Source organism: Trichogramma pretiosum, unplaced genomic scaffold (genome assembly GCF_000599845.2).
Source record: "Trichogramma pretiosum strain Unisexual culture from Peru unplaced genomic scaffold, Tpre_2.0 scaffold9, whole genome shotgun sequence".
Classification (NCBI taxonomy): Eukaryota; Metazoa; Arthropoda; class Insecta; order Hymenoptera; family Trichogrammatidae; genus Trichogramma; species Trichogramma pretiosum.
This window is the reverse complement of record NW_019641697.1, coordinates 890,804-915,400: the sequence shown is the minus strand read 5'-3', so window position 1 is coordinate 915,400 and position 24,597 is coordinate 890,804. Positions and strand designations below refer to the sequence as shown.

Below are 24,597 nucleotides of genomic sequence, written 5' to 3'. Positions count from 1 at the left end.
TTGTCGTCTGCACGCAGCCTGAACGGTCGATTTTGTAGACTTATCTGTAATACCTTTATGCGTTCTCAAAGACGCTGCTCATCACGCACCTAGTCAGTTCGGAGTAAGTAATATACCGCAGGCATTTTATAAATAGTCAACGAAATGTCTCGTTTCAAAATTATCGAAATTATCACGTGGTCAGTCTAGCGGCTTATTAATCGAGCAACTCACTCAATTTTATTTCATATAATTTTTATTCTGTATAAAAAAATTACGGTTACTACAAATTACTGATTATAATCTTTTTTACAATTGCCCTTAGCAACTTGTTGAACACATCAGCACCTGTTGCTATTGTTCAAGCTCATTGAGTTTATTACTTAAGTCAATGGAAAAAGTAGATAAATGAAATTGGTCGATACATCGCACAATTGCTAGTGTACCCGCACACAAAATTCCCAATCGAGCGCGATCAACAACTGCGTGATTGCGTTGATCCTCGCCAGATGTCTCAGCGATGCACATAATCTAGCTGAGACTCCGAAACAGACAAGCAGCCTCGATCTGTGATCATCGTCATCGTCATCATCATCATCATCAGTTTTGCAGCAGCATCATTAGTGCAGTACAGTGCTGAATACACACAAATAACGAGCAATAATAATCTCTTCCTCTCCCCGTTGAACACATACATTTCCCACTCTTTCTTTCTAACAGATACATTGTAACATTTGTTCTCGCCGTACGTGCGCTCTGGCTTATGTGAACTGCTGCTCTGCTCATCGACACCGAAAAAAAACCCGTCCATATCAACGTCGTCGTAGTTATTTCACGTAGGTGTGTACTGCTTCCGCTTACATGCTCGTGTGCAAATTTCATCGTTACATGATATTTTCCTAATCTGTCGCACAAGTATGAATATATGTTCAAGTAAATAGTTATTATATTGTACTTGCAGAAACGTCATCAGACTTCTTCGTTTTATTCTGCTATCTGTGGGGCAAACAAGTGGAATTTTTATGTTAGCTTCGTTAACCGTATGACAATTCTGTTAAAAGAAGAGGATTAATTGTATCATTTGGTGAGTGAATAATGTAAATACTGTGCTAATGAGAGTAAAATAGTTTTATGATAAAATTACTTCTGCAAAGTTTCTCAAAAAAGGCTATGCATTTTTGGTGAGAATATTATTATTATATTACAGTTCTTCAACTAGCTCAGTGTACTTAATTATTCAACTAACTAAAGTTAAAACATCTGCCTTTTCTTTCCTTTATTATTCATCTTCTTGCTTTACGATCAACTACTATTGATTTGGGTGGAATTTTTAGACCAGGCATTAATGTTTACAATACTGTGCTAGTTATGAGAATGAAAATGTAACTTTTGAATGGAATTTATTGCTTCACTAAACTTGGAAAACAAGAAATAGTTGCACATAGATTTTCAGGTTTGTGTTGCTATATTTATCTGCTGTGCATTCTATTACATTGAAAAGAGTTGAGAATCTTGACTTATTTTATTGATCAATGATTTAGAATGACTGTTGATTGTTTTTAATATCAATGGAAAATCCCATTTTGTATTCATTGAATCTGTGAACTATTATGAAATTTACTCGGCTTCAAATTGAAACATTTATTTGGAAGGCTGTAAAAAAGATTTGTGAATTAATTTTTTTTGCTATTAAACTTTTATTTTCTAACAAATGTATAAAATAACTAACTACAAACACTTTGGTTGAATGATAAATTTTTCATTATCTGAAAATAATCAAGTAGATATACATGCCAGCTTGCAAGATAGTCTTACTGAACAAGGTAATAATCTACTTGCTATATAGCTGTTTGTATTCTACTTCACCCAATGTCCACTGTAAATATGCCAATAATATGTTTTTCTTTTTTTTTTTTTTTCAATCGCTCTTATAATCACCACCCATAGGGTTGTAAATTTTCAAAAAATGATTCGCAATTTCGGCAATTAAATGTCTAATTAAAAGTTTAAGCACGCTCGCGTACGAGCATGTGCAAATATAATTGTCGATGAGTTACAACCGGCTGCATTATTGAAAACGAGTTTTATTGCGCGCGATTACACAATTATTTTCTCATTTTGATTTTTTTTTTCAACCGGCTAAACGCGTATTCTAAACAGATCAATCCGCAAATAAATGGTCAGGATTTTGTTACGCAGACGTGTGTCATCCATGCATGCGTAAAAGTAAAACAAAAATCCAAAATACAGAATATCGAGATGCATTCGAAAACCGCGACTGACGTCAAATATACGGTGCGAGAACCAGTTTTTAGCCGATTTGATCGTCCTTTCGATTAACGAGGAGAAAAAAAAGTAGAAATTCCAACGTAGTACCGAAGTAAATAATTCATAAATTAGTGTACGTTCGAACTTTCGCATATACTTATAGACGCAGTAAAGTAGCGGTAAAAAGCATAACATGCAATTCCAACTGATCATTTATTAGTTTACGATTGATTAAATAAAGTGTAAGTGAATCGTTGAATAATTCGCGCAAGTTTCAGATAAGGTGTGCGCGAAGGCATTTCAAAATGCTCGTTGTCGCGCTTTTAGATTAAGTCACACGGGGCGGCACGAGGAATGAAAAGCAAAAAAGATTTATTCGAGCTGCGCAGGCACGAGTCGACGACTCGACGGATAACGAGACAGTTCGATACAGGGCATATTATATACTCCAGGATGGTATGAAAAATCGATACTGTCCGATAAAGCGAGGGGTCAGATAGAAAAATAAATCGTCGCGGGATCATAATAGTACGTATAGGTATAGGCCAAGCGAGAAAAGAGAGGCTCGTCGTCGGTCTTGGTATAGGTGCGCGGGGCGATATAGGCAGCAGCATCGCGCGACGCATTCGATAAGAGATTACGACTGCATACCTCAGACTGCGAGGAAAAACTCATTATACTTACGCTATGTAAAAGTAGAGTTACGGGCTTTCCAACACCTGTGAAATTGCGCCTTGGCAGATTTTGCGCTCAAGGTCGTCGCGCGCGCTACTCATGATTTCGAGACTCCTCCCTATTGTGCGCCTCGAGAAATGACGTGCCGAATATATTATAACTGTAGGATCGATTCGATGCTGCTATTGCCCGAGCGTACGCATATTCATCAAATCCGCCGAGTTTCTGCAACGGTTCCTGTGACGAAATCAAAATTTACGAAATAAACCGCAAAAAGCAGAAGAAGGGAGAAAAAAGAAAAGAAAAAACGATACGAAGAGTTAGAGAGCGCGATCGAAATGTTACACGCTCGGCTATGACGATCGCGTTGATGTTGGTCGGACGCGCGCTCAAAAGCAGCCGAACAATTGCCGTCGCCTATCAAACGATTCGACCGTGGCCCAAGTTGACAGCAATTTAAAAGCCGACCCTTCTTCTTTTTCTTCGTCTTCTTTGCTCGTCTATACAGATTCGAACGGACGATGGCAGTTCTCATGAGTAGATAGCGAAAAACAAGCGGATTCACCAAGTTTATGGGCACGTTGACACTCATTGGCCGGCATAATTTAGATAGCGTTAGGATAAATTAAACAATAATCCTTTACGTAACTCCTTATATAAAAGCAAAACGTTCACGTCGAATAATCCATTTGTTGCAATTAGACTCGATTTCTCGATCCATGATGCAATGCCACGTGCTTTACGGATGCACTTCTCAATTGTCGCTATCGTCGCGATGTATATCTTTCCTTCTTTTTTTAACGAAACTTTTGCCAGGAATTAGAATTAAAAATGTTTTCCTCAGAGTCACAACTGCACCGAGTCTCAAATTCTCCATTGTTTTCCCCGTCAAACAGCAGTCGAAGATGGATCCCGAGCCTCCAGCGGCAAAAATGACCAGAGATCTAGTCGAATCGAAGAAGCATGAATTCACATGGAAACCACAACCGATTCTATCAAAAGAGATAACCGGCGATGTGATTCTTGAAAAATCCTTCGTCGCCGTTCTCAAAGACAAGAAGCTCATTTCCCGAGCTATTCAGAGCCTAGCCAAGTGCCTGCCGATCCCTCAGCATTTGAAGCGTTGCTCCGGTTTACGAATCTACCTAGCGCCGATCGACAAGTTCCAAGGAGATTCGCACAAGTTGAAGACGTTCCTGGCCGAAAAAGATTTCGACGTCGACTCGATCGAAGACGATCTGGAAATCGTGAACAACGCCTCCGTCGCACCCAGGACAAAATCACAAGCCGCTCAAGCACTGGAGCACTGGCCCGTCAACTTTCATCCGGACATCGATTTGGAAGAGCTAATTCGTGGATCTATTTTCGAGCGAGAGCAGCTCGCCTCGATCGAAGCGTGCATGAGGCTGGCGATCGCCGCTGCCAAAGAAGCGGCGGTGGGATCCGCGGAATGCAACGGAAGTGCCCTCATAATCGATCCAGAGAGCGGAAGGATATTGGCTATCGCCGCGTCCAGCATGGACAAGCACCCCATGTGGCACGCCTCGATGCTGGCGGTGGATCTGGTGGCGAAGAGCCAGGGTGGCGGTGCTTGGTCGCTGACGACGAGCGATCGCTCGAGAGACGAGAGGCGCGAGGGAACTTGCAAAAGGAAGCACCCGGACGACGGCCAAGCGCTGCGTTATCCTCATAGCCTAGCCAAGTTAGACATTCCTGCGAGTTGCTCTCTGAATCCGGCGAAAACGAGTCAGAAGAAAGAGAAGAGGCCGAGTCCGAGCGATAAGACGAGGCCGTACTTGTGCACCGGCTACTGGGCCGTGCTGCTGCGAGAGCCCTGTCCTCTCTGCTCCATGGCGCTGCTGCACTCCAGGGTGTCGCGGATATTTTACGGCGCCGCGAACTCGGCGACCGGTATTTTAGGCAGCAAAGCGGCCCTGCACTCCGTGCCCGGACTCAATCATCGCTATCAAGTCTGGAGCTCCGTTCTCGAGGACGAGTGCGCCAGGAGTCTCGAGCAGTGTCGCACGATTCACTGCTAGTTTTATTGACTTTATTATTTTTCCATCTTTTGTACTAATGTAGATCTGTAAATAAAATGACGTTTTAAACACCAAACTTGCGAAGAGAAATTAAAGTCTACGTCACTCACACGATAATATTGATTGATAAGAAAAACCATTCATTAACAAGTCGATCCAAGTATCTCGCTTCGTTAATGTTGCAACACCATCGCGAGTAATTCGCACGTAATCGACCAAAAAACAAAGAAACTTTTCATTATAATCGTGCTTCATTTAATACAAAAATAACAAAGAATAATTCAACAACGCAAGTGGGCTAATTTGTTTTTAATTATTTTTCGCACTTCGAGACCTTTAATGCGGCGATAAAATGATCCATCGCGTGGCGCGAACGAATTGTAAAAATTATTTTCTGCGTGTATGTACATGCATGTTGTTGCGCGTATATAATGCCTCTCGGCAGTCGCGTTTCAAAGCGCTCGCTCATCGACCTTTCCTATTGACACCAATCATACCCGATATTACATCCCGCGCGCCGATTCCAAAGGCTAGTTTTCCCTCTCTCGCGCGCGTCCGAGAACTGCTCTCTGCTGCGGCGCGACGCGCAAAAGACCGACCGACCGACGACGACCGAAGAGCTTTTATAAGCGTTCGACAAAAGTAATAAAAAAAATTAATTTCACGTATCTTTATAAAGTTGTACGCCTCGCGTGTATATTCTAGTTTGTCTGTTCAAACAAAAGTAAAGAGAATTTTGATAAGATTGGGCTATGAGCCGAGCCAAATGACTCGTAATAGAGTATCCAAGCTCGTAAGCTGCGGCATTTTTTAAAGCCATCGTCGCTTATAAAAATTCAAGCGATGAATTTCACGTAAAGCGAGCGAGGCCCCGTCAGGAGGTGTCGCTCGGAATCGAGAGACAGGCAATCGGATGAATTGGTTATTTAACATTGGCAAAAGCGTAATGCGCGATAAAGCCCCCGCGAGCGCAAACAAACGCTCCTACATACGAATGCGTCGATGATGTAAGGCGGCAAAGAAAGAAAAAAAACAAAAGGGCTAATAACGGATCGGAGAAGGACGATAGTAAAACGTGTGCTTTTCCAACTGTTGCAGGTGCTGGGCCAAGCTGTGCGATTGGGCAATCTCGATAGGCAGCAGCAGCGGCGCAAAGACGCATCAGCGGTTGTTGCATCGACTCGAGAAGCCAAGGAGCCCTAGGAATTCGACGTGACAACAGCGCGTAGTCGAGCTGTGCGCGGTAGATAAGAGCTCCGCGCTATACATGGTCTTTTCCTCTTCGGCTCCGATACACACAGCGGAACATTCGGCTGATTACGACTCGAGGCGTTTCATTTCTCTCTCGCTTACTTTTCTTCCATAGCGAGATCTCGTGTGCGTGTTTTCGTCGCGCTGTGATCGGGGTTAGGTGCCGCTGCCGCAGCCGCTGCTGCAGGAGCTTCGAAGCAAAGATCGGCGTGCGTTGCGGCCTCGGCATTGTCGTCATTGCTCTCTTTCTCTCTCTCTCTCTCTCTACGAAACGAGAAGCGAGAAGCGAGTCAAGTGATTTCAATTGAAAGCGACTCTGGTCGGAGCTCGTAGCACTGATTGGTCAGGTCTGCGCGCATTTGTGCGTTTGTGCGAGGCCCAAGAAGCTCGCTCGGCTCGGACTTGCAGCTAATAAAGCCTCGCGCGCGCTCCCTTCCCCGCACTTTTGATTGCTCGCGATCCCGCGCGCTCGCCTTGTCATCTTGGCCAGACACAGCAGCATCAGTGCTGCCCACGTCGCCGCGATCGGAGTTACAGATCCCCGAGCAGATAGATACATACATATATTTTATATATTCAATATATAGCAAGCTCCCGTCGCTCTTGAACTTGATCAGGAGACGAGCCGATAGATTAGGTTTTCCTCTCTCTCTCCCTCGCTTCATTGGTCGTTTAGTCATTTTCGTAAAATCGTCACTCGAGTTTTTCTCGCTCGCTCGCTCGCTCCTCCAACTCGGCGCGACTCGCCTGTTTCTCTATCTATCTAATCTCTATCGGGTTTCTCTTTCTCGTATACAGACGTATATGCTCGTTATATATACGTACATTACATTACGTACTCTATCTCTCTCTATCTCTCGCTCTCTGTTTTAAGCGAGCGCGTAGTATAGTAAAACGTCCACGAGCGCCAACAGTCAGACTTAAGACACAGGAGAGCAGCTATATACTTACTTTGTACACGTGCAAACGATCCGTTGCCGCCGCTTCTTCTCGTTCGGCAGTGGCCTACTCTCAACAGTACTGTCGTAGCGTCGCTAGTGGCCTTTTTTCCGGGGCTCTCTCTCTCTGCTCGTGCACCGCTGATCATCGCAGATCAGCTTATACGTTAACCGAGGCCCGCCGTTCGAGCTGAGCTTGCCTCGCTCCTATCATTTGAATGGCCCATCTCTACTGGTTGCTGCTTTTCGAAAGACGTTGACTTTCCACGTGTTGTTCGTTGCGATTCCGAGCAACTCCCCGATCGGTGGCCGCCTATTCTCAGTGCAAAAGTTGTGTGGTGGTGGTGGTGGTGGTGGTGTTGTGGGGCTAGTCAGTGTCGTTTCCTTGCGAATCCTCGGTGCGCTCCGAGCTCATCCCGGTGGTCCCGGCAGTGCATATACGAGTGTGCGTGTGCCGTGTGCGTGTGCGCGCGCGCGCCTACTGCTCCGCCTTAACGCTTTCTCCGTTGCTCATCGCGTTTTCCCACCCATCTGCTTACCATGAAACGCAGGATCGTTAAAATGTGGTGACGGGGAGTTCTGGGCTGATGCCTGAAAACTGCAAGACACTAATCAGTGTGTGAGCCGTGTAGTCCTTAGCTGAGCATATATTAGTTCTCTCTCGAGAAGCGGGAGCTCGATCTCCCTCTCGGATTTCATCGAGGTGTCTTCAGATCCCTCGTGAGTCCACCGCACAGCTGCCATTCGCACGTGGCAGCGTCGCCACTTTACTACTCTCTCGCTCTCGCCTCTCTACGGCCTCTCTCGCTCCGGTAATCTCTCTCTCTCTCTCTCTGTCTCGAATTCGATCGAGCTTCAGCGCCTGCGTCAATTTCGACTGAGATCGACGAGGGAGATTGTTTGGAATCGGTGTCAACGAACTGGGAAAAGGCTCGTTCATTGGGACCAGTTGGCGGTCTCGATCGAATTCTACCTCTGCCAGTCGGGAAAGCATCCACCGGCCCTATCCACGGGGGCACGAATCTTGTACAGTCTGCCCAGCGGGGCTTGCCGATCATCATCGCGACCATCATCGCTGCTCACTTTCAAGGGGAAAAAATGCGCTGCAGTCAGGGCGTTGCAATGGTGTTCGAGGACGCCTTCGTCGTCTTTTCCCGATTTTTGGCGCTGAAATCGCGTGGTTGCGCTCTCCTCGAAACACACCGACAACGTGAGACGACCGGCATCAAAAAGTTGTATAACAGCTTCTTCGTGATGTTCTAAAATTAATGGAAACCCCGATCGCGTCACCTACGAGGGCCATTCTTCAGAGTCGCAAACCCTTTTTTCTCGATCGTAGAAAAGACAAATTAATTCGCAAGGACGTCTTACGCTGTGTTTACGTTATTGTGTTGACGAGCAGCGTCTAATAAACAGTTACCTAAAGTGGTAAACCAAAAGACGTTTTCATCATGAGGTCTTGGAAACGAAAGTAGCCAAAAACGACTCTCTGGTTATGCCTGCTTGGTATGTACGAATGAATAAATTTTTCAAACGTATCTCAGGATACCGACTGTCATTCGTATCGGCGGCGATCGCTTCTCCGAGAAATACAGCGCCTTTTTCGTAGCATCCCAAGACACTACGAAAATAAACAAGAGGTATTTTATTAGGTACTCAGGACGCATTTCGCTTCCCTTGAAATTTTTATTAACTAGATCAAGGACATATAATTGATTATTTTGAATTCAAAAGGAAATTAGAACAAATTCAATTGGGAACTTTGTGCTTTCTTTTTTCTTCACATTTTCTTCCAATTGCCAAATTTATTAAAAAGGGAAGAAAAAATAGAATTGTAAATTAGGATTGAAATTATTTGGAGTAAATTATACTTCGACGTTATCATATGGAGCTGTCACAGCTTACAATGGATCCGGATATAGAGTCTGCATGGCTCTCTAATTCCTATTCCGCGAATTATCAGCAAATGTCGCCGAACAAGTCGAATGATTGTGACGCAATTGTTGGACACTCAGTAAGTATTAAAATTCTACCTTAGCACAATAGTATTATTTTAAATGATGAATTCAAATTGTCTTACACGCCGTAAAATTATAATCTTCATATCGTGCCACCCACTTTTTCGGTCTATTTCAGTTTCTTATGGTAATCTTTTACAAGCCATCAGAAAACTATTTCATTTTTATATACTTTTAATCTTAACCGACTAATCACTTACTTATCATTATATATTAACCAAATATTCGATATTAAAGATATTTGATCATTACTATTTACATTTAAAAGTATATTACTTCAACATTTTTTTATAACAAACATGTAAGCTAAGCTCGAATAGAATGACTAAAAAGCGAATTGTAACATTCAATAAATTTTCATTCTAACTTGCGAGTAACTTCAATTGACTGTATATACATCGCTAGTGATATTCATTTAAACTATTCAGATTCTTCCACTCGATCATGAGTTAAAATTGATTTTTCACTGAGATTTCTGAATAAATGTTGAAATCCAACGCAATTTTTACTTCTATCCTGCCAATTATTTAATCTAACTAATATTCCCTTCCAATGTTACAATTGATACATGATTTTAATCGCGAAACAACACATGTATGGTAAAATTTGGAGAAAAACTGCAGATGATGGCAGGGTGTCTTTGCTAAACCTAAATTTTGAATGAAACTATCGTCATTAAATATGCACCAATGATACACAGTATTTTTTATATCATTACTATCTTATCATTGCACCTGTCCATTTTGATATTTTCTAACATCTTTCTTATCTACTTTAATTGTAAATGTATCAAATTTAGTTTTGGGGAATGTAGCTTATTATATCATTGAGATATGCTTGAGATAAAAGCACATTTGAAATTTATGCAAGCTAGGCAATTGCATCACTTGTGTAACATTAAATAACTTTGTGTTTCCAAAAACATTTAAAAAAATGGCTTAGTTTTGAAGTAACTTATTATATTAGTGACTCAAACATCTAAGTAACCGTTTTTATGTATATGCTTTTATTCATTTGAAATAATTCCTTAGGGTCTGTTTGTTTCGTAATAAAATAATCCTTTCCATGATGTAGATGATAAACAGTTCAGCTTTAGCGCAATTCGTCTGTTATACCGCACATGCATACAGAAGTTTTGGAGGGAATAACACTTAGTCTCACAATCTTCCGCTATATTCGTTGTTAATTTATTATTTTTTTCGATCTATATGTTTAAATAAAAGTTACCGGTTGTTCAAGAATAAGAACTTTTTCATTAGTTACTTATGTCAATTTAGAATACAACAGACTGTTTTTTCCGCACTGTAACGTCAGCATTGCAATTAGGCCAATTTCATGATTCATGGCGCGACAGATTGAGAGATGACACTTTACTATATTGTCACTGTCAGTACAAAAACTAAAGCGACATATATTTTCTCGAAAAACTTAGCAATATATTTTTGACATATTTATGGAGAAAATTTGAAAATTCCATTGTAATATGAATAATCAAGATGACATTGATAAAATCTCAAAATGGATAGGTCGTAATTTTATTATTTTTGTAGTAAACTTATTCAACATTCTGATAAGATATCCTGAAATTTGGCACACCATTCAGCATCGTTTGATCTATTTTTTTATCTTTCGAGAAAAATATATCTTATAATTTAGAGACGTGGTTTTTAAGAAATTTGGAATATTTATTTTAAAATTACGATACCCTAATTACCTCTTCTTAAAATATTAGTCTCACACTCAAAATTCATGTCCATTTTCTCTTCAACAGACAATTTTAAATTACCAAGGTGGATCAGAAATCATTTGGCAAGAGGAGAAACAATTATCCTCTCAGAACTCTCCACCGGATCAGATTCAGTTCGGATGTCTACCTGATTCTCCGGTTAGTTCAAGCAGCAGCAACAGCCAATCGCCTGCATACAGGCAAACCCTCACGAATTTGCAGTCGGTGTCGACTCAACTTCAGCAACAACAACAACAACAACAACAACAGCAACAACAACAACAACAACCACAACAACAGCAGCAGCAGCAACAACAACATCAACAACATCAACAACAACAACAAAATCAATCGTCGCGTAAAAGACGCGTGGAGGATGTTCCGTTCAATAATCAGAATCCAATCGAGAGAAAAATCACTCGTAAAAATGGTGAGCATGGTTCATGCTTTTACACTGAAACTATAATCATCACATATTTTCAACATGATTGCACACCATTAAAATAATTCACAAATTTTAATGCTGATTATGACAATAAAACGTGTGGTAATTCTATGTTATTATAGAATCGACAAAAAGGTGAAAATTTTCCTAATATGATAACATACCCGACTGCTCACCTATTATTTACTTAAGAGATAAACTTGTAAACGTTGACAACGTAGCATTCTGCTATATTTTAAGCGGCTTTAATGAAAACCTCATTTGATTTATACTATATTAACGATTGTCATATACCCTGAACTTACGTGTAAGAATATCGTGAACGATTTGGATCAAGGCTACTGATTTTTTTAAAAAAAGTTTTGCAATATGTCGATCGTCAAATTAATAACCGAAAAATCATTCATTTTATGAATTAAAATGCTTTCAAATTTTCACAAGCATTCAATACAGATTGACAGACGCACTCGTCGTAGACGAAGTACGTAATTAATTTTACAAGTTGCAAAGTGAGAGCAGCGTCTATTGTTGTTACTAAACGCGTGTGCGTGTATATGAGCGCGTATGTATGCTTCAATGGGTCAATCATTAATTTCCTGGTCTGGGCTATATCTCTCGTCTCTCTCCCATGGTTATTTAACGAAAGCGAGCAGACTGTACGAGCGCTTGCAACATTTGCCTGTATTTGTATACTCTAAAATACATCTTTGAAACAGCCTTGCTATAAATGTTGCCATTATTTTATCTGATTAATGAAATATTGTACAATAAGTGATGATTTTCCAAAACAACGAGGGGTCAAAGGACACAAAATTTCACTTAAAAACCGCGTTTGCACAAATTGAGAACATATTCTACCAAAAGCATAAAATTAACGTCAAAATTGCACATTTCAGATTGAAGCGGAAAAAATATAATTAAAATTTTAATTATATATTAATAATTAAATTAAAAGGTTTTCTTGATAGATTCAAATTGTAAATAATTTTTGTTCTGTTCAACGAATAAATTTATTAGAAGTATATGAAATTATGCTCTCTCCTAAAGAAAGCTTTTTTTATTAATTATCTATTTTTAAAAAAGGATATGGTATAAAATGATTCCATATGATCTTGAACATTAAGTAATTGAAAAATGATTATCATTATTTATATTCTTAAAAAATCTGAAAGCTTCGTACATACAAATTGAACATTTCTTTTGAATACGTATGATTACTGTTTTTCGTGGTTAAATTAGATTAATGACCTGCTGTCACTTTGGAACCTGGTTAGACCACAATAATCATAATACTGTGTTTCAGCATTTATTTGATTTTAATACCTTTCTTATCCAAATTATGGAAGAAACTATGATCAATTTATAAAAAAATTTATAAAACTGATGACAATTAGATCTCAGTGTTTCTATATATTAAGTATTAGTAACTGGGGTGTACGTTCGTATGAAATTTTCGTTATATAGAAATAGTTGGCGGGATTAGCGAATTTCGTAACAAGGCAAAAGTAAATATGCACCTACGTCAGCACTAGAGTCGCTGATAAAACGGTGATGTTTCGATGAAACTTCTATTTGATATTTTAATAATAAGATTTTTGATTTCGGTATAAAACATTTTTTAAGCGTAAAAAAGCTAATTATAACATATTTTCAGGGCATTCTGGAAGCGATGGCTCACAAAATTGGCAAGAGGAACTCGGGCTTGAGCATCTTGCTGATATCACGTCAGCTTTTGCCGTCCAAGATGTGACGAACACATACTCTATGAGGTAAATCATAAATTTACACTCTTTATAATGTCAGTATCGGTTTAGTTTCGGATTATGAATTTGTCAATAAATTTTCGATGTCTACTGTACCGACTGCGGTGAAAAAGAAATCGACATTATCAACAATCGCCTGAAAAACTACCGACGGTCGGTTATAAATTCCTAATCAATATGACTAGCAATTGTCTCAGATGATTCAATGTGTACATATTGGAATATGTTTAAATTTTTTTCCATAGTTCATGATTAACTCTTATCTGATTAAAAATTGAAAAAAAAAACCTTTTGAAAGTAAATATCCAATTTCATACATTAGCTGATACATCAATTGTTAGCAGCGCTCAAAAAATTTTGGAATAACGATAGAGGTAAACATCACATTATCTCCCACAATCATTACAATGAACGGATAGGCGCTTACACATTCTCAGGCTTGTATATATACAGATCAGAAGAAGGGGAAAAAGTGCATGTATAATATCCTATGTAGGCATATCATCTGCGCCTTGCAATGAGTGATAAAATTGCAAGCGCGCTTGAGTACACTCTAAGGAATACGCGTCCTCCGCCCTCGAGCTTTGTTCTGTTCTTTTTTTTTAATTTTTTTTTTTAGTATAAAAAATATACCGAATCATGTTTGTACAGAGTGTCAAACGAGAGAAAAATCCGGTTAATTCTGGTTGTAACTAGAAAGTTGATCTTTATATAAAATTCCGATTATTATTGATATTACATGCAATACATTATTACGGTGTACGTCGAACTTGTCAAAGCTATGAGACAGAATAAAATCGCAACAAGAGCGTACGGAAACAAGACATATTGCCATTCAGTGTACTTTTACTATTGATAATTTTATTACTAACTACTGTGATTGAGTTTGATCATGTGCCGAGTGAATCATTGACTTGTACTACTTGTCACGCGCAATACATATCTCGTGCCTAAATCATGTTTTTGAGTGTAAGAAAAAAGTGAAATTTTGACAGTGTGAATTAAAGAATCACGATCTCAGATTGTTAATTTCGTACAAATTGCTCGTAAAATTTTCAAAACTGCATTATAGAATCGAATATAAAATGCACCATTACTTAAGACATCGTCGGTAAGTAAAAATCCCCCTAAAGTAACGCGAATAAAATAATTTAGAAAAAGCTTACTCGATCGGGCATTCGTTGTCAAACTTACAAGGCTGATTGTCTGGCGAGTGCGTCGACGATAATGGATTGCAAGTAACTGAAGAAACTCGACACTGTAACTGACGATCGCGAAATGACTCGGAAAGTTCTGACGCGCGCATAGTCACAGACACCTGCTTCTCGACTAAAGGCTGCAAAGTCGGTATATATATCGATCGATAATTGCACGCGACAAAAAGATTTAAACGAGCGAAGAATAATTTGCGCGTTGAGCGGCGGTCTGACTAAAGCGAATTAGCGGAGAGAATTAAAATGAAAAAAAAAAAAAAATGTACCGATGACACTGTTTTTTAATCGAGGTGTTGAATGCGCGTGATTGAATTATTACCAAGTTCCTCTCCTGTCTTATGATGTACGAAATTGAAGCTCTATCAGCCGGCTCGAACCAGTTAGGTATGGCCAATTACGCGTCTTTTTTCCTTCGCTTCGATGCATTGTAAAACGCTCGAGGCGTCAAAGCGAGAAAGCAACGTCATTTCATTCTTCGCACAATCATTTTCAAAAAGCACGCGTATTGTTGTCCGTTAGCTGGGTATCATTTCTCGAGCGACACAGTTCAACGCACCCGTACAAACATGAAATACGAAATAATTTTCGTGGAGTTTGGTTTAGGTTGGCCCTATACGAGGCAGACATTTTCGTTTCCAGCTCGTATGGAAGTCTCGTTCTCCTCTTTTTTCACGCGTAAAGCGATGTAAAAACAATGAAAGTCCGGGTTGCGCGTCGAGCGTGTAAATATCGAATTGATTCGAGCCTAGTACACGTATGGCGAGCGCGTACGATTGACCACGACAACTACTTTAATAAGCCCTAATAACACTTGGCACTCTTACACGCGCGGCGACACACGTACACACGGACACAATACGATCGGGCATAAAGGCACTTTTACACGGGCTTGCGAGCCCCTTCTTCGGGCTCGCTCGCATGTGCCGAGACTCAGTCGACGGCGACGAGTCGATTCGTATAATGCGTACCTTTGGACTTGGTTGTCGTCGTTTCGTCACGAGGTTACGATCGTAATGTACTCGAATATGCTGCAAATAAAATCTAGGTAGTAGTCGCGCGAGGAGACGTCCTGCATATAGAGATCGATATTAGAGGCTGGCCTCTGAAAGCTCGCTCAAGAAACCTTTGAATTAACGTTTCTTTTTGCCTCTTGTGTTCGCAGCGAAGCTTTGATGAATCTGCCGACCGATGCGCTCATGGTCTTCAAGCAAGAAGCTCCATCCCCGGAAAATCAGCAGAACAGCTGCAATAAGAGCAATAGCAACAAGTGAGTCGATCCCGAATACATTTTAGTCGAGTCGTCGGATTTCGTACAGGCCTAATATACAGGCCTGATACAGCTATCGAGCGCGATCGTGACGGCACAGAAGCTCACTCTCTCTCTTTCTCTCTCTCGAGTATTATCGTTGCGCAGCGAGCTATATAGCATGTGAATTAATGTATAAGTCGGCGTCGCTGGTGCGCATCGCCTCTCGGAGATACACCACGCGTACGAAGAGCTCGCCGGGGGCACACTGCGCGGCGGAGCACTGCACGCAAATCGACACTCGCTCGTCTTATTTACATATGTGTGTATTATGTTAAACACACTTAAACGCTCTTCTTAATATGTATATTAAGTCTTGTCTGTCGGGTGCTTTATCTCGCTACACGCGCGCGCGCGCGCGCGGGGTCAAATAATATAATATTCTCGTACGTACGGAAAGACGCAGCTAGTGTCGGGCCTTATCACATCAGACACATTAGTATCGAAAAACTTGCTCGACTGCGAGCAGCCGCGCAGCAGTTCGGTGCCGAGACAGTTGCGAGCCTTTAGTGCTTACGCGGGTTTCCCTTTCTATTTTTTTCCTCTCGCTGCTGCCCAGCAGGCAGCCGTTGCAATCGTAGTTCACGCGACGCGCTGGATCCTTTATCGACCATTTGTGATTAATTTATTCGACAAAATGAAGATCTTCAAGTTCTACGAGGCCATGAATCGTTTCTTTAAATTCATGAACTGTTGAAATATTCTCTGGCTTCCATGTTATCGATGAAAATATCCTACGCTCCCGGCCGTTTTGTGTTCATATGTTTAGTGCAGTATTACCAAAATCATTAAAATTTCTTTATTTTAAATTCGTTATAATTTATTTCGTGAAAAAATTACTCGCGTGCTCACCACGTAGGCAAGATTTTCGCAAGAAAGTTGGCGATACCCGCGAGCTCAGAACGTATCGCACTCGCACACATCGACTTTTCACACACTTACATACATACTTATAAAATAATAAAAATCATAAAGTGGAACGTTTGCATAAAATATCATGCGAAGCTTCGATCCAAGAATCGGCTCACCGCCTCCCATCTACTACAATTTATAGTAAGCTCTTGACTTGAAAACAATTAATCTTGACTGCAATTATCACTATGAAACATGTTTTAGCATGCCGGAGTTGCAAAACGTCGATGCGTTACATGCGTTGAACTGTTACAGCTTGACTAATGGCGCTCATCGGCAGATGCATGTACCCCATGCCCGAGGCGAGAACGTCGCCAACGTGTTGCACGAGTCCGGCGCCGTCAATAACATAACCCGTAGTCACATGCACAATGCTCTGATTTACCCCCCCAGTGGCGCCGGCGAAGAGTATCCCAGCAACGGCAACGGTCACGTATCGTCGCCCCATCCGGCCAACGAATGCACCAACGACGGGGAGAATCGGTAATTGCCCACCGGCTCCGCTGTTATTTCCTCGTCCGATTACCGACCGAGCGATCGACTCTATATGACTTGTTTCTTTGCAGCTTCCATTACGCCCTCAACGCCCCCACGAGCATCGCGACCAAGATCAACGAGGAGACCATTACCTACCTCAACCAAGGACAAGCCTACGAGATCAAGCTCAAAATCATGGGCGATCTCTCGAATTGGCGAGGCAAACTATTGAGGGTGAGTATCCCGCGCGCTCCCGATAAAACAGAGCTCTCCCCGCGACGATTCGTGATAAATTGACCAATTTCTTCTTGCGTTGTGTGCAGTCGACCATTCGCATGTGCTTCCACGAGCGCCGCTTGCAATACACCGAACGCGAGCACATCCTCGAGTGGCAGCGCACCCACGTCAACGAGCGCCTCCTCGAGGTCGACGTGCCCCAATGCTTCGGCTTGTCCGATGTGGCGCAATCTACGTCGATTTTGAACGGTGTCGACTTCACCTGGGACCCAACTAAAGAGGCCGTCTGTTACATCAAGGTACGACTATTGTTCTCGACAATCATTTCTACGTCTAATCTCCACTTCATTGGCTTTAAACGAATTTTTTGCAACTTCTTCTAGATTAACTGCATAAGCACGGAGTTTACGCCGAAAAAACACGGTGGGGAAAAGGGTGTACCCTTCAGGATCCAAGTGGAAACTTCGCTTCAAGGGCAGAGAATTCATGCAGCCTCGTGCCAAATCAAAGTGTTCAAGCTTAAAGGGGCCGATCGAAAACATAAACAAGACCGCGAGAAGATACGTCGTAGACCCCCACACGAGCAACAAAAGTACCAGCCTAGCTACGAGCATACCGTACTCATCGAGGTAATACTCGTTCATGTTCACTTGCTCGATTCCCAAACTTGAATACCTTTACGATTTTTCATACAATCAAATTTTCGGGTTCGAAGCAAAAGTATGCTCAGCTGATTAAATATACGTTTCGTAAAAATGCGACGTGTGGGTAACGTGTATGCCATTGTACTTTTTGCGCCGTATGTTCAAATAAGTGACTTCGTCTTTTTTTAAATGCTTATGCAAATAAAAATATATATCGTCAACTTCAATTTGGAAATCAATTTACTAGCTTTACAAATCTAGTTATATCGCAAAATTACATCATCGTAAGGTTTTAAAAACACAAATTTCTCTGTTTCAGTCGGCATCGGATTCTCTCATGACATCAAGCAACACAGTTCAGAACGTAGAAAGTCCTTACTCTTCGAACGAAGCTGGGTGAGTTGAATTGAGATAAACTATTTTTACCCCTCAGATGCATTTTAAATTTATTGCGATAACCTTATCAGAATCGAATAAAGAATAATCCGGCAAATATTTTTTGCTTATCGTACGATTTTTAATTAAGCCGGAAATAACCAAACGATATAAGTACAAAGACTCTCAACTGTTGAGTTCTGGTTCAAGCGAGTTTCATTCAGAAGTCGTCTCAATTGTTTATCCATGAATTTTTTATTCGCCACACTTACAATACATTTCGCAAGCAGTATTTACTCTCCAACGCAAAAATGCCGAACTTTTTCAGTAAGATTTTTTTCGAAACATATTAATTAGATTTTAATTGCTTACAAATGTTTTCGTTGGTGGTCATTAACACGCAAAAATGGATGTCGGTTGCGCTTGAAACTAGTTTGCAAGTCTGGTTTACTACAATACAATAGAAAACTACCTGAAACCGGTACGACGCACGAGCGCATTTATTAGTCGGAACGAATGCGCCTGACAAAAGCTGCAAATTTAGCTACGCGTTGCATCGATGCTTTCATTTGGTGCAATGATCGACGCTGCACATGATTTGGAAAATAACTCATCACATTTCAAGTCATTAGAAATCGTATACCACTGCACATATAAGAAATCATTTTTCATAGTGTGCTCGCGCGTATGTGTTTACACACATACACTCACATACACACACAAGAGAAAGAGAGAGAGAGAGGGAGAGGGAGAGAAAGAGCGATCAATTGCGACAACCAAGGCCGATTTCCAATTGAATCATTTAGAAACTTTGTAGATGTTCATGCCACTTAGTACTAAGATCCAAATGAATAACTGCGCGTCAACTCGCTCAATGATGCACATGCAGTGATATATTTGTAATTACATACTGCTCGGCTTACGTCTTATTTTTAAAGGAACTTGCTGAAAATTTGATCATTCTTTCTTCCTTGTCGAGCTTAATATCTAATCAAAATAAAGATGAATTAAGTCCACGGGCTCTTTATCATTACGAATGTTTGGTAATTTAAAGCTTATAATACGTATGCGAGTTTCACAAATTTTTGGGGACTTTCCCCGAGCGAACGATAAGCTTCCCAAATAAGATTTTCGAATGAGAACTTAATCTGTCTGGTCTCTTGTTTCTACAAATTGAAGTTTTCCTGATAATGTTATGCGATAGATGGTGACTTGCGAAAGAATGAGAAATGACGATGAAAATAATACGAAGAATAATTATAACAACAAGAATAACGAAAAGAAGGAAGTTGCCCGAAGCAAAGGCGAATAAACAAATGAGTTGAAATTGTTTCTCTTGAACATGACCGTCGAGCAGTCGAGCTTTGACAATCGTCCAACTCTGCGTTCGTTATTATAATTCGACTTCAATAGCTGCATTCAGATTGAATGAGGCTAAAAATAGACCGAACGAAACAAGTGTTAATGATATTTTTTGTGGGTACATTTCCATTGGCCGATCAATTTACGATCACGAGACTCGAAAGGGGTGTTCCATAAAGTATCGACGACGAGATGAATCGTCTCATCTCCCCTCCTGCGCTTAATCATTTTTTTGCTCGACTCTCCATGTTCCGTCACTCAGGCTCGTAAATTCATCGCGCATAAACGAATGCTCTCCAAAGGATTTTTCGTTTAAAAACCAATCGTCGAGAGAAAAAGTAAATAGATCGGTATGGCTAAGCTCACGAACTCGGCGCCATGCGCGTGCAAATTAGCCGCAGAGAAGAGAGCAGAGAGGGGGGGGGGGAGGGAGAGTCACGACGAGCGTCGACGTCGCGCACTCACCGAGAGCAAAACTATGAAATGAAACCGCGCACGGCAGCAGCAAGTGGGAGTAAAAATTTTGCTCAGGCTCGGCGCGTTGGCTCGGTGGCTATAATGTACCGAACTGGCTCGAACCGGCCTTAGCTCGATACGCGCGCAGACCGAGCGAGGCTCGCGACGCCAGAGAAGGGGCAGCTTGACACATACGAAGTCGGCTCGGACTGCGCGCGATGCAGCGCTCGAAGCTTTTTCAGTATTAAAACAACGACGATCGCTCAGCAATACGGAGCGCGACATTTGTAATCGTCTTTGCGGATTCGTCATTCACGCGATTCTCCTGCTACTGCTGCTATTATTTTTTTTTCTTTTCAAAGTGCATCTCTCGATATTAGCCAGTGCTCCTTATAGCGCATGATTTTTCTTTAAATCGTCGCCGACTTTTGCGAGATTGCGCAATCTCTCGTTGCAACTGGTAGATAGTCTTGGAGGAGAAACAGTTACCCGCGCGACATGATATATCGTTGAGCATACACCGAGTCCGAGCGTGCATCGTTTATTGATAAAACAAGGAAAAAATAAAGCGCCTTTCGTCGCCACTGTGCTTGTGCGTCCTCGTCCAAAGTGTGTCCGAAACAAACGAGTCATGAAAACTCCCGGAAAAATACGAAATCGTCAATAAGGACTCGCAGCCCGAGCCCGATCAGAGAAGCCTTGCGTGGCTGAGCCGGCGAGAATTGCTGCTCGTGCAAAAACGAAGACGCTACAGCGACGCGCATAATATACGAGACACAAAAGCGCGCGCCTACGTTACAGCTCTCGACCGCGTAAGATCGATATACGATACAGGCTTTCGACAAGGGTGTCAACCATCACTGGAATGAGACGAGGATTTTCAGCGTTCGCCGCCACCGCCGCTGTCCATGACGACAAACTGACCGATAAGCTGGCCAAGAATCCTCGTAGAATGGGAATTGCGAGACACGGCAAGTGCTGCGAGATCGTGCTACTGTTACCGAGAAAGGATCACCTGCAGCACAGCAGATGACGAGTGGCCAAGCCACCGGGCAGCTGCGCGATTTTAAATAACGAGACAAGCCCCTAGCCACGGGCCGATCGTCCAAGCACGGACTTGACAAAGCGAGCCGAAGAAAAGTAATGTAACTTTTGTGATTCTGCAGTGTTTACGCGTTAAAGGTAGAGCCGCACGTGAGAGATCTGACTTTCATTGTTTAGACACTTTGGGACATGAGATAAGACGATTGTGGAACATTCATGACTGCCGAGAGATCTACTATCGCGAAATAATGGCTATAAAAAGAAAGGAGTTTTGACGGAGAAGCGTTTTTTTAGCGAGCCTCCGCAAAAGTGACATCGCCGGACATATCTAGTTCTCGGGGAGGCTTTATCCGGTTTCAACTCCAAGACTGCGTAAAAAGTAGAAACTTATTGAAAATATACAGAATCAAAAGTAAGCAAGAGAGAGAGAGACACACACAGACAGAGCCAGACAGACAGCGCCAGCAGAAATTTTGTTTGTTTGGATTTTTTTTTTTTCGTTCAACCTGACCTGATTCAGTTGGATGACGACTGCGAAAGATCCTGGGACGCGCTCGACCAGTTGTAGCTGGAGATACCAGTTCGTCTTATCAGCTTATCACTCGAGAGATTCGGCCATGTACATCGACTCGTTGCATTTGCCAATTTTCACAATTAAGTGATGGTCTTATAGTTCCTATAAGTGACCTATGCACACAAAAAGACTGAAATAATTATTTTTACGAGAAACCGTTTCGTCGACACCTGCTGCCGACAAAACTGAGTAGGATCAAGACTCGACGAAGAGATAAGCTCGCGCAACCCAGACTAGTCTTAGGAGCGTTGCACGAGATACAAAAAGGTTGTGAATTATTTAACGAATTTCAAATGACGAAGCAGCAGGAGAATAAACCAGTCAGAATGACCAAAAGACAGTTCTCGCCGGGTTGGAAGTTCGTAAGTCGCTGGTGGCTAAGGAAGCAGCCGATCTTGTCGCACGACCGCATCATGGACTATATATTCGAGCACGAAGTGACTCTCTGTCATCCGCAATCGAGCTTGGAATTGACCGCGCGTTACTCGCACTCGCTCTGCTTCGTGGATTTTACAAATCGGCCGGTCAGTGTGTCGATAAGACTCAGAAAACTGCAACAGAGACGCCAGCACCGTATCAAGCGACTCGACACGGTGGCTTTTCAGGCCGATATACCCCACCCTCGCATATGGGACCGTGAACTGTAAGATTACAACTTACTCTCGTCGTTAATTTAGCTTGCATGTATGTGCATCGGAATTGTATTGTACGCGCAAACAACCGGAATTTTACCGACAACAATCCGGATTGACACATTATCTAGTTTTGTCTGGTTAGTCGAGCATAAGGATCACCGAGATAAGCCTTTCTCGCGTAGGCATCGCGCAAAACGCAAATAACCATTCGTTTACCTTATCACGTCTCATGCTGCACCAACTTGTACACGTTTTTAAACATAAACCGACGACGATTAATTAAAGGAATTTTGCACTGATTTTACAGATCACCTCAGAGCCTCCAGGAGAACAACTGCAACGGCGGTGCCTACAGTTGCAATTCGTCGCCGCACTCATCCAGCCTCGTGCCAGTGATCGCTAATCAGGCGGTCAGCGAAAATGCCAGAGACTTGACACAGGCAGCAGCCCAGCAGCAAAACAACCTCAGCGTACCATCGCCCCCGCAATGCGACGACAAGTGCCTCTTAAATCAAGCCTGCAGGCCGGAACACAACGTCAAAATCAACAATAACAGCGACAACAATAGCCACGACGATTTTTTGCCCTACGAGGGCAACTCCGAGCAGGTGCGCACTTGGCTGCGACAGAACAACTTCGAAGCTCACGAGGCGACTTTCGCTTGTTGCACCGCCAGCGATCTCTACAGGATGAGACGCGACGATCTCATAAGAATCTCCAATATCGTCGATGGCATACGCATCTACAACGCCTTGCATTCGCCGGCCAAGACCCTCCACTTCGCGTACGAGCACGTTAACGTGTACCACACGATCATGCTGAGCAAAATTAACGTCGCCAATTTCACAAAAAAGCTTTTGGACATCTTTGATTTACCTCGCAATATGCTTGACAAACTCATGTATAAGCATTGCGACGACGAAATACTCATCCAAGATGTTAACATCGCATCCATGAAGGACGATAGTAAATTCTTCGTCGAAATTAGACGTGAGTGTTGTCTTATCCGAAATATTTTTAAAGCTTTCTTTTCACCAACAATATTGTTTATTAACGTGCTTACTTTTTTCAGATGAACCAGAAGGGCGCTACAAGATTGTATTGAAACCCAGTAATTCGGGATCAAAGATTGAAGCATGATTCACACGAGTGCAATCCCTAAGCCAGTGTTGCTCCAACAGCGATTAAATATTCATTGACAGTTGCTATTTTTTTGTTAGCTAGTATATTATATGCAAGAGAGATATCCCACTTTTGTTTGTTGATTTAAAATTCTTTACTTATCAAGCTCTTCGTAAAACAATTTTCTTTTTCAATTTTCATCAGTTCAAACAATATCCGCTTTGAATTAAAGATAATTGTAAGTTGATGTGATAGTTACATTCACTGATTTTCGTTTTTTAGTTATAACTTTTTTTTAGTTTTATTACTTTTTATTGTATGTGCGTTGGGACTCGATATTTTTCGAGTGACTTTTCAAATCACTTTATATTACATCTCGACGCTAAATTATTATCGTTTGTTTTAAATTTTACTTTAGTTTAACATAATTTCAATAAGTTTTGTTGAAATAAATCTATAGCAGTGACGATGTAATTATTCAAGTGAGAATATTATGTGCTCACGGGTATCGCCGACATGACTATATTAACAATGTACAATTTACATTAGTTAGATACATTTTAAAATGCGATTCGCATAAAAATATCTTTTACCTTTACGAATTTGACGTGATTTTCAATTTATATTTACATCCACCAGACATAATAATTCCTACAACTCGCAGAAAGATGTACAGATTTTTGAATGAAAAATTAAATTAATTAATGTCTTTTACAATCGTAACACAATTTTGGATGAAATAGCGTCGAATTTTAGTTTGTTCTTATTATAGTTTAGTGATTTAGTAATACTGCTATTTAATTTTAATCAAAGTAGAATATAACAATATTGAGTGCCAATAAAATAAATATTGCAATAATAAATAATTTATTGGTTTTGTTTAATGTTATTTGAAATTTAAAATATTTTCAATGAAATGCATTAAATAATTGCATGTTCGAAAATTTTAGTTATTATTGGAATAGTCAAGTTTTAATGATTGGAGTAAATATTTTTTATGTACAATGTAATACTATTGTATAATTAACAGTAAATTTTAATTATCTTATAATACTGAAAATGTTACAAATAAAAAATTACTATAAATGTTTGATAGTACACTGTATTTTTAGTGCATTATATGAATTTAACGTTTTT

At 41.1% G+C, this 24,597-nt stretch overlaps 2 protein-coding genes across 8 annotated transcripts; both read left to right on the top strand.

Moving 5' to 3' along the window:
* Positions 1–29: 29 nt before the first annotated feature.
* Positions 30–8,369, top strand: LOC106651427 (probable inactive tRNA-specific adenosine deaminase-like protein 3). 5 transcript variants are annotated; one of them, XM_014369917.2, is made up of 4 exons: positions 30–103; positions 305–819; positions 941–1,063; positions 3,819–5,028. In XM_014369917.2, exon 4 carries the CDS (start codon positions 3,828–3,830, stop codon positions 4,959–4,961), a length of 1,134 nt encoding a protein of 377 aa, XP_014225403.1. In that variant the 5' UTR covers positions 30–103; positions 305–819; positions 941–1,063; positions 3,819–3,827; the 3' UTR covers positions 4,962–5,028. The 5 variants fall into 5 exon arrangements, 3 of the variants coding, with proteins under 3 accessions (XP_014225403.1, XP_014225402.1, XP_023317967.1); XM_014369916.2 differs by having other exon boundaries at positions 3,767–5,028; XM_023462199.1 differs by lacking the exon at positions 30–103 and having other exon boundaries at positions 272–819.
* Positions 8,370–8,428: 59 nt separating this feature from the next.
* On the top strand, positions 8,429–24,565 carry LOC106651306 (transcription factor CP2-like protein 1). Of its 3 annotated transcripts, none has more exons than XM_023462193.1 (11): positions 8,429–9,164; positions 10,940–11,324; positions 12,994–13,108; positions 15,479–15,583; positions 16,790–17,017; positions 17,101–17,245; positions 17,335–17,547; positions 17,632–17,877; positions 18,212–18,288; positions 22,646–23,328; positions 23,411–24,565. In XM_023462193.1, exons 1-11 carry the CDS (start codon positions 9,036–9,038, stop codon positions 23,476–23,478), a joined length of 2,394 nt encoding a protein of 797 aa, XP_023317961.1. In that variant the 5' UTR covers positions 8,429–9,035; the 3' UTR covers positions 23,479–24,565. The 3 variants fall into 3 exon arrangements, with proteins under 3 accessions (XP_023317961.1, XP_023317960.1, XP_023317962.1); XM_023462192.1 differs by having other exon boundaries at positions 16,739–17,017; XM_023462194.1 differs by lacking the exon at positions 15,479–15,583.
* The last annotated feature ends 32 nt before the right edge of the window (positions 24,566–24,597 follow it).

Coding starts and splice junctions, on each gene's coding strand:
- LOC106651306 (XM_023462192.1), top strand. CDS start 9,036: ATGGAGCTGTCACAGCTTACAATGGATCCGGATATAGAGTCTGCATGG. Junction 9,165..10,939: donor ACGCAATTGTTGGACACTCA/GTAAGTATTAAA, acceptor TCTCTTCAACAG/ACAATTTTAAATTACCAAGG. Junction 15,584..16,738: donor AATAAGAGCAATAGCAACAA/GTGAGTCGATCC, acceptor AACATGTTTTAG/CATGCCGGAGTTGCAAAACG.
- LOC106651427 (XM_014369917.2), top strand. CDS start 3,828: ATGGATCCCGAGCCTCCAGCGGCAAAAATGACCAGAGATCTAGTCGAA.